The following is a 19,048-nucleotide window of genomic DNA, read 5'->3' on the forward strand; positions in this document are numbered from 1 at the left end:
TAAGTGTTCCATGTAGAGGTTTGCGATGACAGGTGAGAGGGGTGATCCCATGGGTGCTCCTTCCATTTGTTTGTATCTTTGTCCATTGTAGATGAAGTATGTGTTAGATAGGCAGTGGTTGGTCAGATCTAGGATGTGTTTTGGGGGGTTGTATTTATTTAGGATAGCTGTCAAGGCTTCTTTGATTGGTACTTGGGTGAAGAGGGATACAACATCGAAGCTCACAAGTAGGTCCCAGGGCTGTAAGTTTAGTTTACTTATGATCTCTATGAATTGGAATGAGTTTTGTACGTGTGAGGTGATGGAATTTGCATAAGGCTGTAGTTGTTTGGCAAGAAATTTGGCTAGATTTTGTAGAGGTGAGCCTATGGAGCTGACTATGGGTCTGAGTGGGGTTCCTTCTTTGTGTATCTTGGGCAGACCATAGAGCTTAGGACATCTGGATGATTTTTCTCTGGGAATGATTGTTTTCTGGATCTCTTCACTGATGGGTGTGGCTTTTATTTTTGATTTTGTGGTTTTTTCCAGGTAGGTGGTGGGATCTGTCTTGAGGAGTTTGTATGTGGAGTCTCGGAGTAGGTTGGATAATTTGGTATGGTAGTCAGATGAGTTCATTACCACCGTGGCGTTGCCTTTGTCAAAAAATCAAAAATAAAAGCCACACCCATCAGTGAAGAGATCCAGAAAACAATCATTCCCAGAGAAAAATCATCCAGATGTCCTAAGCTCTATGGTCTGCCCAAGATACACAAAGAAGGAACCCCACTCAGACCCATAGTCAGCTCCATAGGCTCACCTCTACAAAATCTAGCCAAATTTCTTGCCAAACAACTACAGCCTTATGCAAATTCCATCACCTCACACGTACAAAACTCATTCCAATTCATAGAGATCATAAGTAAACTAAACTTACAGCCCTGGGACCTACTTGTGAGCTTCGATGTTGTATCCCTCTTCACCCAAGTACCAATCAAAGAAGCCTTGACAGCTATCCTAAATAAATACAACCCCCCAAAACACATCCTAGATCTGACCAACCACTGCCTATCTAACACATACTTCATCTACAATGGACAAAGATACAAACAAATGGAAGGAGCACCCATGGGATCACCCCTCTCACCTGTCATCGCAAACCTCTACATGGAACACTTTGAAACCCTCGCTCTGGAAAAATCCAACCACAAACCCAAACTCTGGCTCAGATACGTAGATGACACCTTCGTAATCTGGCCACACGGCAAAGAAAAACTGGATGACTTCCTCATACACCTCAATAGCCTACACCCCAAAATACAATTCACCATGGAAACAGAAGCTAACAATCAACTTCCCTTCCTTGATGTCTTAGTCTACAAGAAATCCAACGGCTCCCTAGGACACACTATCTACCATAAAAAAACACACACAAACCGCTATCTGAACGCACTCTCACACCACCACCCAGCACAGATCAACTCCGTAGCCAAGACACTCATCTCCAGAACAAAACACCTAGCTGACGAACAACACCTAAAAACCGAACTACACACTCTCACTAATGTACTAACAGCCAATGGATTCCAAAGAAACACGATTACCAACTTAATCCAAAGAGAGACACCCACAAAAACCCAAGACAGAGAACAAGAAAATGGCAAAGCCCTCCTCCCATACTTAAAAGGGACCACAGACAGAATCAGCAAGGTCCTCCAAAAACACAACATCAAAACAGCATTCTACACAGACAGAAAAATATCCACCATCCTAAGAAACCCCAAGGACATAATTGGGTTAGAAAACCAAGGAGTATACGAAATCCCATGCACCACCTGCCCCACCACATACATCGGACAGACCAACAGAAGAATAAGTGCACGCATTGAAGAGCACAAAAACTCACTCAGAAAGGGAGAACAAACTTCATCCCTGGTCCAACACTTTGAAGCCACGGGACATGAAATTGATTTTAAAAAAACCAAAACTATCGCCAAAATTGAACATTTTAACAACAGAATAATCAGAGAAGCCATTGAGATAGAAAAACGCCCCCACAGCATGAATAAACGAGATGATACCTCTCGTCTACCAGCCATTTGGAAACCCGCCTTGATTGACAGACGAAGCCCAACCACCAAGAATGATACCAGACCCAAACTCATGATAACATCACATGACATCACCACCACACAACCATTCAAAAAGCAAATCCGAACCCACAACGATAAAGACACACAACCACAAAACAGAAACCTAACTACAGCTGCAACATCAGCCACTTTAAACCCCTCCAAACCACACAATAAGCAAACTGACACCCACTATAAAAACATGGCACCACCACAAACACGAAGCCGAACAAAAGCAGCACCACTCACCAGCTCAGTTCTGGAGCTGGCAGCTGAGACCAGCCCATCCACTCAGAACACACCCCCACCCAATCAGAACACCCCCACCATTCAAAACACACTCCCACCCAATCAGAACACACTTGGTCCCCTACCCAATCAGAGCACACCTCCACAGAACACACCCCCTCTGGCAGTTTAAAAAAGAGGAACAAAGAGCAAGAGCCACATGCTTCTCCCAGAAGTAGGAAGCAGAAGCCTGATGATGACGGATGGGATTCCGTCGAAACGTTGCGCCTACACCTTTAATTCTACGCGGGGAAAAACCCGAAAAACCAAGGATCCATATATATATATATATATATATATATATATATATATATATATATATATATATATATATATATATATATGTTTCAAATGTTAACTATTTAGATTACCTTGCTAGGCCCCAAACATGGGGCAAATTTTCTTTGTTAGTAATTTACACAAATATATGAATTGTCCGGTGTGACTACTGCCTGTTCGATAGCCTTCAAGATAGGCTGAAAACAGGAAATAAAAATTTGCCCCATGTTTGGGGCCTAGCAAGGTAATCTAAATAGTTAACATTTGAAACATATCTTCCCTTGCAGAAAAAAAAAGCTAACAGAGCGAGAGAGACCTTGTGGCTTAGAGGCAAATAACACTGCCTCATATGCAATCAGCCCTGGTTCGAATCTCAGATGGGTATAGCTGGCTGATGACGACTAACAAGTCAGAAATGCATCTCAGTTTCCCTTTAATTCTTTGTTAGTAATTTACACACACACACACACACACACACACACACACACACACACACATATATATATATATATATATATATATATATATGGGATATACATACAGATAATAGGCTTTTGGGTTTCTCCTGCTAAGGAGAGATAGACAGCCAGTTCCCGCCTTTATTAACTATAGGCAACGCAAGGTGGCGAACATACCTAATAGCCCTCCTGTTTTCCTCACAACAAGCCTGTGAGGTGAGTTGGGCTGAGAGAATTGACTGCTATTCCACCCGAATCCGAATGCAGACCTCCCAAAGAATGGTAACCATCTGATTACATAATAATTTATTCCCCCTATTCTAGAACAAGGGGATTTTTTTTTTATTTTTTTTAATTTTTAATTCCATTTATATCTCGCCCTTCTCCGAAGACTCAGGGCGGCTTACAAGCTTAGCAGTAGCCTTCATTCTATGTATATGCCTGCTTATTAGGGCTTTCACACACACACCCAAGCGGCATTATTACAAAGTCAGCTTAATTGGCCCCAACAATCTGGGTCCTCATTTTACCTACCTCGGAAGGATGGAAGGCTGAGTCAACCTTGATTGCCTCCCCCCCCCCCCCGCCTAAAAGAAACACCCAGTTATGACTAGAATTGAGAAATAGGCAGCGTGTGCTTCTGCAAGAGTGCCTGACAGCTTATCTTGCCTTTCACAAGTTTGTACAGGTAGTCCTTGACTTAAAACAACAGTTTGCTTAGTGACAGTTCAATGGCACTGGAAAAAGAGACGGCTATTTTTCACACTTATGACTATTGCAGCATCCCCATGGTTACATAATTTACCTTCCAATGCTTGACAGCTGAGTAACATTTAGGAGAGTGGCGGTGTCCTGGGGTTGTGTGGTCACATTTTGTGACCTCCTGACAAGCAAAGTCAATGGGGAAACCAGATTCACTTAACAACCATGTTACTAATTTTACAACAGCAATGATTCTCTTAAGAGATGTGGCAAGAAAAGTCATAAAATGGGGCAAGAGTCATTTGAATTTCTCACTTAGCAACATAAATTTTGGGCTCCATTGTGGTCGCAAATTGAGGACTACCTGTACTTTCTTAGTTGGGAGATAAGTAAGGAGAGCCTGAAACATCTAGTGACCTAATGGTCACAACTGATAGAGCCAAGACACCAAGGCCTCACAGCTTTTTGAACCATTTAAAAAAACAAACCCAGAATATCCAGTTGGGGTAATGTTTCAACCCCGTCTCCTTTCAGTGTCTGTTTCCAATTTCTTGACTTGCTCTCATTCGCAGGCGAGTGAACTGTTTTCCATATTTGGTGATAGTCCTGCTTCAAAATGCATCTGCTTTTTTCCTCGAGCTTCTGGTCTGAGGGTGGTTTGTGCATTCCCAAAGCAGGCGGTTGAAATATTAAGGAACTTTAAAAAAAATCAAAACCAAACTCAATGGATACAGTAGGTGGGTAGTACTGCCAAGAAAGACTAAAAAACTAAAACAGAAAATAATCTACCATAGCTTCATCTTCCTAGCTTTTCCTGCCAGTTTTAGATTATTATTATTTTTTGTCCAATCCTGAGTGGAGGCAGTCTAGATCTTGAGAGAAGTGTATAATAGTTTAGATTTGCTTACAAGCTTATTTTTACTATTTATGGTATTGCAAAATGAGGGTGTTTCATTGGCTTGGTATCTATAAAACACTATATAATTTTTAGGCTTTCCAAAGAAGTCTATACTTAAATAACTTTTTAAAACTGACTTTTAAATAACTTTTTAAAATTGACTTTTGAATTGGAACAGCCAAGAATCCATGTGAGCATCTCTGGGTACAAAGACAAAAAGTGAGAATGTTTATTAGTGTTACATTTTCATCACTCTTATAGCTTCATTTCTCCAAAAGTTTAGCTACCTTTCTTGTTTACCTGTAGTAAAATAGTGGTAACTCAAAGTTGGTTGATGAATCGCTTACTTGCAGATGTGCTTCTTCAGTATGTGAATGGCACATACTGAAGGGTTCAAAATTATATATTACATATATGTCAATATTTTGTTTTTATTATATCAAACTCAGTTTAAAGAAGTTTGAATTAAATGAGTTATAAGCAAAAGATGAATAACCATAAGATGTTCCACAAAGACATAAAATCCACGGCTTTTAATTTCACTTCAGTTAATGAAAACATCAGTTTCCCCCAATTCATAAGAAATACACCACTCTGCATAAAAAATTGCAGATGTGGCACACACAAGCAGGATTGATTTAAATCAAGGTGATTTAAATAATTGATTTAAATCATGAGAGCTCTTATTTTATATCATTGATTAAAATCAATTTTCCAGTGATATTTCTTGACATTTTTAAACAATTGTGGAAATGTAATTAAGCATGTTAATTTATAGTTCAGTAAGCATTTTGCAATATAGTTTGATTAGTTTGAACCGTTACTTTATGAATCAACTTGATTTTTATTATTTATGAAATAGTACATAAAAATTATTTTCCTAACTGAAAGAGCAATAACAGCATAGGAATTCTGAAATCATACAGATCAAGAGTGTTTATGTTTAATTAAACATAATTTTAAATGAAAAACATTATTTTTTGCAGCTGGAACACCCTTCAGCATTGTTATCCTATTATAGTCCTCAAATTTGACTTCAAATACCTTTAGATTTTGATAGACTCAGCATTATAGCAATTGCTGAAGTTTTGTTCTTTTTAACATAACTAGAGTTTTGGGTTTTTTTTACTCAGCCAACTTATCAGGTAGATATACTCTTTGTGATTAACATATTAAAAGAAAGCTTATAGGGGCAGCCTATCTTTTAGTGAAGGTGCGAAATATTTAAATGTTTAATTACTGTAGCCACTGCAAGGGTAGGCATTTTTTAGTCCCCTGTTACTCAGGTTATTTTCCTAATAAGAAAAAGATAACAAATAACTGCATTGAATATTTAGTTTTTCAAGGAACCCTGTGGCAACTTACTTATACTTTTTTCGCCACATAAACTATTTGGTTGTGTTGAACAAGTCTTCATGAGTTAAAATCAAGCCTAACTGTACTTCTTCAGCCAGAGTCACTCTGACAGTGAGATGGGTATTATCTAAATTTGACAAATTTGTCAAATTTATTGTGATGAATAATGTTTCTAGAAATTTGAATGTAGGGAAAATACTGTCCTGTTTTAAATATATTTTCAAAAAATTCAGATTGTGGTAAATCGACATGGTTTCTTTATAAGGTCATGTTTAGGATATTAAAATTGTTGACTCCTGCAGTAGTTCACTTGTACGAGGGCAATTCGGAAATAAACCTCCATTTGATTATCAATGACAGACAATCGCAGATACAGAACGTTTATTATACACATTAAAAAACTAAAACATTACATTACTTTTTGACATTCAAATTGAGGCACTTCTCATATAGTCTTACAAGGTTTGAAAATCCTTAGTAGTAGTCTCTCAGTGCCAAATCTGGGCGATGGGTGGGTGGTGGTGGTGGTGATCAAAAATATCCCAGGACAGAACTGCTTCAAATTTCTTGGGTGCATCTAGTGGTGTGTGGGTGAGCATTATGTGAACCAAAACCACACTGGAAGTCAGCATGCCCCAAAGCTTGTTATGGATGGCTTGTCTGAGTTTTTGTAACTTTTCACGGTAGACTTCTGAATTGATGGTCAAACCACACTCCATGAACTTCATTAGCAGTACTCCTTTGGCATCTTCACATTTGGCTGGATTTTCTATGGCACCACTTCTGGTGTGGTGTTGGTTCACGATAATGCTCTCCCGCACGTCACTAGATGCACCCAAAAACTTTTGAAGCACTTCTGTTTGGATATTTTTGATCACTCCTGCTTTAGCTCAGGTTTTGAGCCAAGAGACTACTACTAAGGAATTTCAAATCTTGTAAGACATTATGACAAGTCCCTCAATTTGAATGGCGATTATGTCAAAAAGCAATGTAATGTGTTGGTTTTCTAATGTGTATAATAAAAGTTCTGTATCTGTTGAGTGTCTGTCATTGATAACCAAACGGAAATTTATTTCCAAATTGCCCTCATATATAGAACAATTAAAGCAAGTTACCTGGAAACCTCAACTCCATACAAGATGGGTAGGTTTTTCTCAAAATATGAAATTAAGTTTTTAAATATAAAATTATGAAAATATGCTAATCCAAAATAGAGTTTAATGTATAGAATGCATATTTCAGTAAAGCTCTGCCTTTCATTCTTTGGTGCTGCTGTGTTTTGTGGCTGTGAAGAATGGCTTTGTTAGACTTTGTTGTGAACAAGAAAAGCCCTGAATTCCTTCTTTCTAGGGACCAAATCTGAAAGACTTGGCAGGTTGGCAGGAACAGATCTATCAGTTTCCATAAACTTGTTTATGAAGCTTCATGAAACTCATGAAGAAGTTATCTTTAATTACTCAGTACAGGAATTCAAACATAGTCTTGCTTTTTATAGCTTTTAGTGAACCTTTTGAAAGTATTTCAGTATATGAATATATTGCTTAATATCTTTCATTTCTGTGAAAATATATGCCTGCACATGCATGCATGCATGCACACACGGAGAGAGAGAGAGAGAGAGAGAGAGAGATTTTAATGTTAAGATAACCTCGTTAAACTAGCCTTTATTGATATTTCTGGTCTTCAGCATTAATCTGCACAGGTTTATCTCAAAAGATTGTAGCATAACTTTCCAAGTTATGTTGAAAAGGGAAATAGGAACAAATAAGTTATTTAGTATTGGGACAGGGAAAGTATTTCAAGATCTCCAATATAGTTTTAGGAAAAAGTACTATTGATAGTTCAAAAATACTTAATTATGAAATCTCAGTTGCAAAGATTTTCATGTAAACTGCCATTTCATTTTAATGTGTCCTAAAATATATGTTAAAATTGATTTAATAATAATATTAATACACATTAATATATAAATGGGCAGGCAATCAAGTATGGTCCTGCTCTTGGATTACTCTGTCTAGTATTTACACAATGCCTAGTTAGCCAGTTGCTTAGGCTGTTAATGGATGTTGCCTTGATATGACTTCAGGTTTTCAAAATAAACATATATTTAAGGGTTTGGGTAAAATAGCTGTGCTTGGAAGCTGGCCTCAGCAACTTTTACCTACAGTCTGATCCATGGGAAATTAATTACGCTACTTACCGGTATGCAGCTACCGCACCATGCTCTATAGGAAACTATACTAGTTCTACAGTAACTTATGTTACTGTGGCTACTTTATCTCCTGATAAGTCCGTAATTAACTTGTCACTACTGTTTAATGCTTACGGTATATAGAGAATCAGTTAATGGCATCACTAAAGCGGTAGTAGCCTGAAGGAGAAGTTCATGCCCACTGGGAAGGCTATCAGGGATTGCTTAAACACAAAGCACCAGGGCCTGACTGGAAAGGTATTAGGATAACAAGTTATAAATGCTACTGATGCAAATACAGTTAGTCTCTGATGGCACTCTTGATTTGGGATCAGACTAATTTCTATGAGAAAAAAGGAGTAGTGGTGTTTTCAGTTGGTGATAGAAAATTTCTGTCCTTTTACTGGAAAGTAAATTTATGACATTCAGTGGGGTTACATATGTGTGCATAAGTACAGGCTTCTGTTACAGTGTAGTTTATTTATCTTACTGTATTATTGTAATGTTAAGAATTTTGCTTTCTTTGAAGACTATATGACTATTCCTTATACTGCCCTGGAGACCACTAACATAAAAGATGACATCCTAATGCATGTGTTGAATGTTAAAAACTCAGGTTATATAGTAGTGGTTTTTCTCAATTCTCAGTTCAATCAGAGTTGAATCATAGCCCCATGGGAACAAAATGCAATTCCTTTCTGCATCATCTTCAACCATAGTGAGCCATGATGCAGCTATTTTATAGCAATTTCAGACTATTTTGACAAACAGTTACCCATTCATAGGGACAAATTTGCATATTTTAAAGAAATCCATGAAATGAGCTAAATCTTTAAGTATATGATATGTGCATATTCTAAGCTGTACATATGTCAGTGTAATATATATTTAAAGATTTCCCATGTTAGAAAAATTTCCTGTTTGCAGCACTTGTAGAGTCAGCAAACTATCCAATGCAGTCTGCATTGCCCGTTCCCAGAAGTCGAGGGGTGAAACTGAATGCACATTCTACCAATAGCACAACTCGTAAAAGCAAGCACTTGTTAAATCTATTTGTTTTTATTATAGACATCGATCTGCCAGTCGCAATAATGCATTTATGGACATTTTTCTGCAAGCACAGCGCTGGTGGCAGTTTTTACTGACAAATTGAGTCATATGACAGTAGTTCAAAATAAGCTTAGTTTATTGACAGATTGCAGAGTTTTGTAGTTTACTGTATTCTTAAGAAAGCTGGAGTAGCAAAAAGGAAGCTACTGGTAATGTAAGACAATTGGTTTAATTTTTGAAGTGCATATTAGAAAGGTAGCTTCATTTTTGCATCCTTTTTGCCTTTGGTTTTATGCTCCATGAAGAGAGATGACCCAAGTTGAAACACAGCATGCATGTTTTAGGGAGGACAAACCTGAAAGTGTCATGGAAACAGCCATTGTTTTGGCTAACATATATGAGTTTAGTTCTTCCAGTATAATTTAGGCTGTGGCTATAGTCAGGTTTAGGTTAGAGCATTCTATATTCATGCAGTGTGAAATACTTTTTAAAAAATCTATTTTGACTTAATTGAGTACTGTTTCTTCCACTCTCACCAATTACTCATAATTTTTTTTTGAACAATTATACTCTTCTACACTACCTGCCCCTCCCCCCAGGGGGCTCAGTATTTATATCAAGTTCACTGGTATATATTTGGATTTTTTGTCGAACCATGACTGTATTTGGTGAGTAGCAGCATAGTTTTGCAGTGCAAGCAAGAAGTTAAGTCCCAAGATGCACATTCTAGGACTTGTCTTACTTCCTTTTCAAATCAACAGAAATGTGATGGATCCTTCCTGGCCTTGTAAGCAGAAAATATCTTGTAAGTATTTATGTAACAATTTGGCATAGTCTGAGAATATTTGATTCTTGCCTTGAGAGCCTTAGTCTTACTGTTTGGTACTAAATCTGTGTGGAAAAGGTAGTGACAGAAAGTGAAGCTATCTGGCAAGGATGGTAGTATATGAGATCAATAATAGTTGTCCCACTTCTTATATGCTTAAAGTTTCAGAAGAAAACCTGCATTATTAGATTACTAGTATGTGTTGATGTGGTACTTAAAAGTTTGTGAAATTCAGTATTTCTGCATAAATGTGACCTGAAATGTGAGCTCTTATCCACACAAGGCCTAAAACTGGTTAATGGGACTTCAATTAAAGAAATGAGTCAAAATAATTATACTTTTTCCATTATTTATTGAGTAAAATGATCCAAAGTTAGATATTTGTGAGTCCAAGGTGCATTTTGTATCCAACAGATCCTACTGATGTTACTTGCTTTTGTTTTGTAAAATAAATATAGTATACTATATCTGCCTTTTATTTAGGTTAGAAGTGTAGTTTTTCAACATTTTTAACATTTCCCAACTTAGATTTCTATATTTTGCTTTATTTTTTATATTTCTAAGGCAGAGTTCCCCAACCTTTCTGGCTTTGCGGATTGGGGGAGCATAGTTCTGCGTGAATGATGGACAAACGCACGGCAGCTCCATGCATTCCTGCCACTTGCGCAAATGGACCATGCACATATACATTGCTACTCACACAAGTGGGGATGCACACATGTGCACATTTGGCTGCTACTTCCCTGGCCTGGTTTTGAAGCCCTGGCAGTGTGCCGTGGCCTGATGGTTGGGGACCCCTGTTGTAAGGCATAAATATCTGAAGATTTATGTAACTTTTATTTATTTTATTTATTTATTTATTTTTGGGACTTATATGCCGCCCTATCTCCCGAAGGACTCAGGGCGGCTAACAAAAGAATTAAATTAACAGCCCCAATAAAATAAATTACAATTGAAGTTAAAAATTAAAAAACATTTTAAAATCCCTGTCGTCAGTCCAGGTCAGCCTGATGGAAAAGAAGTGTTTTAAAGGCGCGGAGAAAGGACCAGAGATCCGGGGCCATCCGGAGGTCAAGGGGAAGTTGGTTCCATAGGGCTGGCGCTCCCACAGGGAAGGCCCTCCCCATGGGGGTCGCCAGCCGACATTGTCTAGCCGACGGCACCCTGAGGAGGCCCTCTCTGTGTGAACGTACTGGGCGATGGGAAGTCGTTCCCGGCAGCAGACGGTCCTGCAAATATCCCGGGCCTAAGCTATGTAGGGCTTTAAAGGTAAGTACCAGCACCTTAAATCTCACCTGGAGGACAACCGGTAACCAATGCAGCTCACGCAGGAGGGGTGTAATATGGGAGTATCGGGATGCTCCCATCACTACCCGCGCGGCCGCATTCTGCACCAGCTGGTGGTCTTCAAGGGCAGCCCCATGTAGAGAGCATTGCAGTAATCTATACGGGAGGTAATGAGTGCGTGAGTGACCGTACGTAGGGCATCTCGGTCCAGATAGGGGCGCAACTGGCGCACCAGGCAAACCTGGGCAAATGCCCCCCTGGCCACGACTCTAATATGATCTTCAAAACTGAGTCGTGAATCCAGGAGGACGCCTAAATTGCATGCCCTATCAACGGGAGGTAACACCTCTCCTCCCATAACCAAAGATGGAACCTCTTGGACTAAACGAGATGCCGGTACGTAAAGCCACTCAGTCTTGGCCGGGTTGAGCCGGAGTCTGTTCTTCCCCATCCAAATCTTCCCCTTTTAAAGCAGCAATAAATTATATAAACAAAAGAATGATTCACATCCAGAAAAAAATTCAAACTTAACATGCAGAATATGAGACGGGGGGGGGGGCAGAGGCTTACCTGGGAATAGTGACAGAAGCCTACCCAAGACCTGAGGGAAAAAAACAAGTTTTAAAGACCATTTAAACATCATGGTAAGGGTCAAACAGATCCTTGACAGGATGCTGTTCCAGAGGGCAATGCTGCAACAGAGAAGGCCCACTTCCTGAGTTGCATCAGATGTATGCTGCTGTGAATTGAATTAGTGAAATGTATATGTCAGATCCAAGTTATAGAGTAACACATTCTGCTCCTTCTTGCGCATCCCACCAGGCTCAAGGTTGACTCAGCCTTCCATCCTTCCGAGGTAGGTAAAATGAGGACCCAGATTGTTGGGGGCAATTAAGCTGACTTTGTAATAATGCCGCTGGGTGTGTGTGTGTAAGCCCTAATAAGCAGGCATATACATAGAATGAAGGCTACTGCTAAGCTTGTAAGCCGCCCTGAGTCTTCGGAGAAGGGCGGGATATAAATGGAATTAAAAATAAAAAATAAAATAAAATTATGGATTAATGTTTCAGAATTCAATTCATTTAAATCAGAATACCAGATAAATCAGTGCCTGCACGATGTTTTGAACTATAACTTTTGTAATACCTTTTCACTGGCTATTCTGACTAGGTCTGATGGAAACTATAAGCCAAAATAACTAGATGATACCAGATTGCATATTAGGAATGTTAGGAAAGTGAAACATTACTGACAGAAGACATGCTAATTGTTCAATGAGTGTGCAAGCTGTGTTCTTGCAACCTTGTCTTGTTAGTCAATAAGAGAGAGTAACATTGCCTTGTAGCACTGCAAGATGCTGATTGATCAATTGATGTTATAATGATATTTAAATTGTCTTATGGTTATTTAGATCAATCATTGTAAAGTGCAAGCAATGAAAGAATTATTTTAAGTATTGAAAACATTCAGATGCTTCAGCATTTCTGTACAATACTCTTATTGCAGGCTGGTGTTTTTGAATACAATCATTACTGTTCAGGGAAGTTACAAGCAAAAACTGAAGTGGATTTTGACAATTGTGTAACCAATGTCTTTAAAAATAACAATGTTACTGATGGGATTATCTGCAGAAATAATCCCTGGGTTTAAGTCTGAATCTAATGGCTAGCATCATCTTGATGGGCATCAAACTGTTATACAAACCTAAATCTTTTCTAGCCTAGTTACCTGGATTTTCTCTATTAGAACTGTGTTAAGACCTTTCCAATATTTTAACTAAATAAAACACTTTGCCTAGATGGTTTATGGATTGTTACCTAACTATTGCTCCTTGAAATAGGAGCTAGTTGAGAGAAGTGTTCATGAATAGGAAGGAGACAAAGATTGTTGCTATAATTATTGCACATAAAACAGTCCCAGTTAGTGAGTATGCTTTGTTTTATATTGTGCCATTAATATTTAAAAGGTGGATTTGAATTCTTTTCAGTTATCTCCATTTAGTGGTTGTTGATAATTCCATAGTGAGAGCCTCTAAGAATATGATTAACCTTGAGGGTCATCTTATAATGTAATTATTAATGATTGATTCTATGCTTGAAATCAATATAAAAAGTTAAATTGCTTGGTATATGTTTGAGTTTGATTTCTTACATTTGGTAAACATGACAACTGCTATTGGCTTTATATAAAATGTGTTTGAAGGTCTAAAAGTATGGAGCTTAGTTTTTAAATAATTATGGCAAGATGTGGTGGTTCTTACATGACATATGTTAATATGGCCAATAGTGTTAACAACGTGTGCCACTAATAGTTAGGGTGGGGATGAACAGTAATTGATCTTCCTGGGAGTGCTGTAATGTAAAAACAATTCAGGCTGTTTGAAGTATATTTTACAAGTGCGCATTGGGCCTTTGGGATGTTACATTGAAAAACCCAATTGTACAGTTACCATGGGAACCCAATTAGAATAGATTGCTTGGTTTTTTCATCTTGACCAAAAATCTAATGTACTTTAAATGTTTTCATATGAAATTTTATTCATAGTCTGGATTGATATAATAGCTTTTATTTGAATATTAAATTGAGACAGACTTGTATGTATTAGAACTTCCCAGTCTTGGGAAGAAATAGCATTTTTGTGCATTTATTGTATTTTTTAAACTCTGTTAACCATGGAATGGTCGTTTTTTTAATGAAGCCACTTAGTTATTTTTTGCCTGTCTAAGAATTTTTTTTAAAAAAAAGCTAAATCAAACTGATGCTGTCTTTGTAATATGATTCTTCCCTTTTTAGTGACATATACTAAACTGACTTTCTAAATATTTTATACTTTTCCTAATATCTTTTTTTTTCAAATGAATGAACATCAGCTATGAGAAGATTTAAATTCTAAGAAGTGAATGTAAGCGAAAGGTATTTACAAATATATTAGGATTGGGAACAGGGAAGTAGTGAATCATCCTTCTTGCAGATTTTCAAGAAAAGAGTATATTAGTTGGAAAGTGAAAGTTTTTCTAGCTTTTAATAGTAACACATGTAATATTCTCTGTATCTCACCATATTTGAAAGTCTAGAAGTGTATTTTGAAGCAAAAGGTAATCTGCAGAGAAATGCATATACATTTTGCTAATATGAGGGACAAAATGAAGGATGTAAAAATCATTAAAATATATTTTTAAATTTAAAATGATTTAAAAGATAATTGAATATTTAAAATGACACATTTTAAGTGTGTTGTCATTGCATTGTTTAAAAGACTTCTTTGAATATTTCTTTAGATATTTATTTATTTATTTATTTTATTACATTTATATACCGCCCTTTCCCGAAGGACTCAGGGCGGTTTGCAGGGTGATTAAAAAACCAAGATACAAAAGTTAAAAACAAATTAAAAAAAAATTATATTGAAAATGGATTCTAGTTTCAGATATACTTTTCTTCCCCTTCATGGATTACTGCCTTGTTGTGGCAGAGGGGCTTGCATAATTCCATGAAGCTATGAGCTATGCCATGCAGGGCCACCCAAGACGGACAGGTCATAGCAGAGAATTCTGACAAAACGTGATCCACTGGAGAAGGAAATGGCAACCCACTCCAGTATCTTTGCCAGGAAAACCGCATGGACGGTACCAAAAGGCAAAAAGATATGACGCTGGAATATGAGCCCCTCAGGTTGGAAGGCATCCAATATGCTACTGGGGAAGAGCAGAGGGCTAGTACTAGTAGCGCCAGAAAGAATGAAGCGACTGGGCCAAAGCTGAAAGGACGCTCAGCTGTGGATGTGTCTGGTGGTGAAAGGAAAGTCCGATGCTGTAAAGATTTTTTCTCCATAGGAACCTGGAATGTAAGATCCATGAATCAAGGCAAGCTGGACGTAGTGAAACAAGAGATGACAAGACTCAACATCGACATCTTAGGAATCAGCGAACTAAAATGGACAGGAATGGGTGAATTTAATTCAGATGACCATCAGGTATACTACTGCGGGCAAGAATCCCTCAGAAGAAATGGAGTAGCCTTCATAGTCAATAAAAGAGTAGGAAAAGCAATACTGGGATACAATCCCCAAAATGACAGAATGATCTCAGTTCAAATCCAAGGCAAACCATTCAATATCACAGTAGTCCAGGTCTATGCCCCAACCACCAGTGCTGAAGAGGATGAAATTGACCGGTTTTATGAAGCCCTACAGCACATTATAGAACTAACACCAAAAAATGATGTCCTTATCATCATGGGGGATTGGAATGCCAAAGTAGGAAGTCAAAAGATAACCAGAATAACAGGCAAGTTTGGCCTTGGAGTACATAATGAAGCAGGGCACAGGCTGATAGAATTTTGTCAAGAGAATACGATGGTCATAGCAAACACTCTTTTCCAACAACCCAAGAGACGGCTCTACACATGGACATCACCAGACGGTCAACACAGAAATCAGATTGACTATATGCTCTGCAGCCAAAGATGGAGAAGCTCTATACAGTCAGTAAAAATAAGACCAGGAGCTGACTGTGGCTCAGACCATGAGCTTCTTGTTGCAAAGTTTAGGCTTAAACTGAAGAAAGTAGGGGAAAGCACTAGGCCACTCAGGTATGAATTAAATCATATCCCTGTTGAATATACAGTAGAAGTGACAAATAGCTTTAAGGAATTAGATCTGATAGAGTGCCTGAAGAACTATGACAGAGGTTCTCAACATTGTACAAGAGGTAGCAACTAAAACAATCCCAAAGAAAAAGAAATGCAAGAAAGCAAAATGGCTGTCTGAGGAAGCTTTGCAAATAGCTGAGGAAAGGAGGGAAGCGAAAGGCAAGGGAGAAAAAGAAAGATACGCCCAATTGAATGCAGAATTCCAGAGAATAGCTAGAAAAGATAAGAATGCCTTCTTAAATGAACAGTGCAAAGAAATAGAAGAAAACAATAGAATAGGGAGGACCAGAGACCTCTTCAAGAAAATTGGAGAGATAAAGGGAACGTATAATGCAAAAATGGGCATGATAAAGGACCAAAATGGCAGGGACCTAACAGAGGCAGAAGAGATTAAGAAGAGGTGGAAAGAAGAAGAACACAGAAGAACTATACAAGAATAAGCTTAATGTCCCTGATAACCACAATGAGGTGGTCACTGACCTCGAGCCAGACATCCTAGAATGTGAAGTGAAGTGGGCCTTAGAAAAACTGAGCAACAACAAAGCTAGTGGAGGTGACAGTATTCCAGCTGAGCTATTCAAAATCTTAAAAGACGATGCAGTAAAAGTGCTACACTCAATTTGCCAGCAAATTTGGAAAACTCAACAGTGGCCACAGGATTGGAAAAGATCAGTTTGCATTCCAATTCCAAAGAAAGGCAGTGCCAAAGAATGTTCAAACTATTGCACCATTCCATTCATTTCACATGCTAGTAAAGTTATGCTTAAAATCCTACAAGCTAGACTCTAGCAGTATGTGGATCGAGAACTACCAGAAGTACAGGCAGGATTTCGAAGAGGCAGAGGAACTAGAGATCAAATTGCTAACATACGCTGGATCATGGAGAAAGCTAGAGAGTTCCAGAAAAACATCTACTTCTGCTTCATTGACTATGCTAAAGCCTTTGATTGTGTGGATCACAACAAACTGTGGCAAGTTCTTAAAGAGATGGGTGTACCAGACCATCTTATTTGTCTCTTGAGAAAACTATATGTGGGCCAAGAAACAACAGTGAGAACTGGACACGGAACCACTGATTGGTTCAAAATTGGGAAAGGAGTCCGGCAAGGCTGTATACTGTCACCCTGCCTATTTAACTTATATGCAGAGCACATCATGAGAAAGGCAGGGCTAGATGAATCAAAAGTTGGAATTAAGATTGCTGGAAGAAATATTAACAACCTAAGATATGCAGATGATACCACTCTAATGACAGAAAGTGAAGAAGAACTAAAGAGCCTCTTGTTGCAGGTGAAGAAGGAGAGTGCAAAAGTTGGCTTGAAACTTAACATTAAGAAAACCAAAATCATGGCATCCGGCCCTCTCAATTCCTGGCAAATAGATGGGGAAGAAATGGAGGTAGTGACAGATTTTATTTTCCTGGTCTCCCAAGATCACTGCAGATGGGGACTGTATCCAAGAAATTAAAAGATGCTTGCTCCTGGGGAGGAAAGCAATGGCAAATCTAGACAGCACACTAAAAAGCAGAGACATCACCCTGTCAACAAAAGTGAATATAGTCAAGGCTCTGGTCTTCCCAGTTGCAATGTATGGCGGTGAAAGTTGGACCATAAGAAAGGCTGAGCGCCAAAGAATTAAGGCCTTTGAACTATGGTGCTGGAGAAGACTCCTGCAAGTCCCTTGGACTGCAAGTCGATCAAACCGGTCAGTCCTAGAGGAGATCAACCCTGACAGCTCTTTAGAAGGCCAGATCCTGAAGTTGAAACTCAAATACTTTGGCCACCTAATGAGAAGGAAGGACTCAGTGGAGAAGAGCCTAATGCTGGGAAAGGCTGAGGGCAAGAGAAGAAGGGGACGACAGAGAATGAAGTGGCTGGATGGAGTCACTGAAGCAGTAGGTGTGAGCTTAAATGGACTTCAGAAGATGGTAGGCCAGAGGAAGGCCTGGAGGAACATTGTCCATGGGGTCGCGATGGGTCGGACACGACTTCGTAGCTAACAACAAATACTTTTCTTTTTCTCTCATGCTGGGATCTTCTCTTAGTGGCAAGCTAAGGCACGTCTAATATCTAACTGCAATAGAAGCAGCAGCTTGCTTTGGAACATATTCCAATCTCCGCTTTTGATCTACTAGCAGAGAATGTACTCAGACTCATCCAAATGACAGCAGAATTCTTGGAGCTAGGACTAGCAATGTCAGATGCTAAAGTGTCTGTGACCTTTTAGCCAATGAAAGGGCTAAAGACAGATTATGACTTTCTATTGCATGATACTGATAACATTCTAAATATTCTTTCCTGTTTTCAACATTCCCATAATGATTCCTATGTCCTGTATATACACACTGGAAGATTTGCATAGATAGATAGGCTCTCAAACAAAGTATTGTAGTGTTCAGTGCCTTGTTCAGGATTCTTGTACTTTCAAGATTTTTCATTCTACCATCCCATGATAGTTCTTCTGATCTATTTTTTTCTTCAGGGAAAAATTGTGTTTTAGAAAGCTGCCTTACATTAGGATAGACTCTGCCTAGGTAATACTATCTACTTTAAGTGAGAGTGGTTTTGCAAGGTCTTAGGTAGAACTTGATACATATGTCTTTTTATTGTATATTGTAATTTTATATTTTAAAATATGTTTAATTTGGTATCATGTATGTTCTGTTAGGGAATTTTGGCTTCTCCCTTAAATATTATAGAGAATGTTTTGTTCCCGTGAGCTTCATTAATACAGCCCAAGAATTTTGTGAGAACTAAGTCTATATTTTTCATAACTCTTTGACTCATTCATACTTTTACATTGTATTAGCAAAAAAGGGGAACAAATTATCTTTCTGCAGCTTTTTCAAAATGCAGAGTGGGAAAATAAATCTTTTATAAGTATCCTACATACAAATTCTTCAGTTGAAATTCACATACTGTTTTCTGAATGCAGAGAAGGATAATAATTTGAATG

At 38.3% G+C, this 19,048-nt stretch overlaps 1 protein-coding gene across 2 annotated transcripts in view; it reads left to right on the forward strand.

Annotated features, from left to right (window-relative positions):
* MGMT (O-6-methylguanine-DNA methyltransferase) overlaps window positions 1-19,048 on the forward strand; it is a 220,145-nt gene that overhangs the window by 268 nt on the left and 200,829 nt on the right. The window contains exon 2 of one of the 2 annotated variants that reach the window (XM_083363840.1): window positions 15,277-15,416. The exons of the other annotated variant lie outside the window; for it this stretch is intronic. Within the exon in view, the coding sequence (XP_083219966.1) occupies window positions 15,297-15,416 (120 nt within the window). The 5' untranslated portion in view covers window positions 15,277-15,296. The remainder of the gene's footprint in view (window positions 1-15,276; window positions 15,417-19,048) is intronic. 2 annotated transcript variants of the gene reach the window in all.

This window comes from Vipera ursinii (genome assembly GCF_947247035.1).
Source record: "Vipera ursinii genome assembly, chromosome: 5".
Classification (NCBI taxonomy): domain Eukaryota; kingdom Metazoa; phylum Chordata; class Lepidosauria; order Squamata; family Viperidae; genus Vipera; species Vipera ursinii.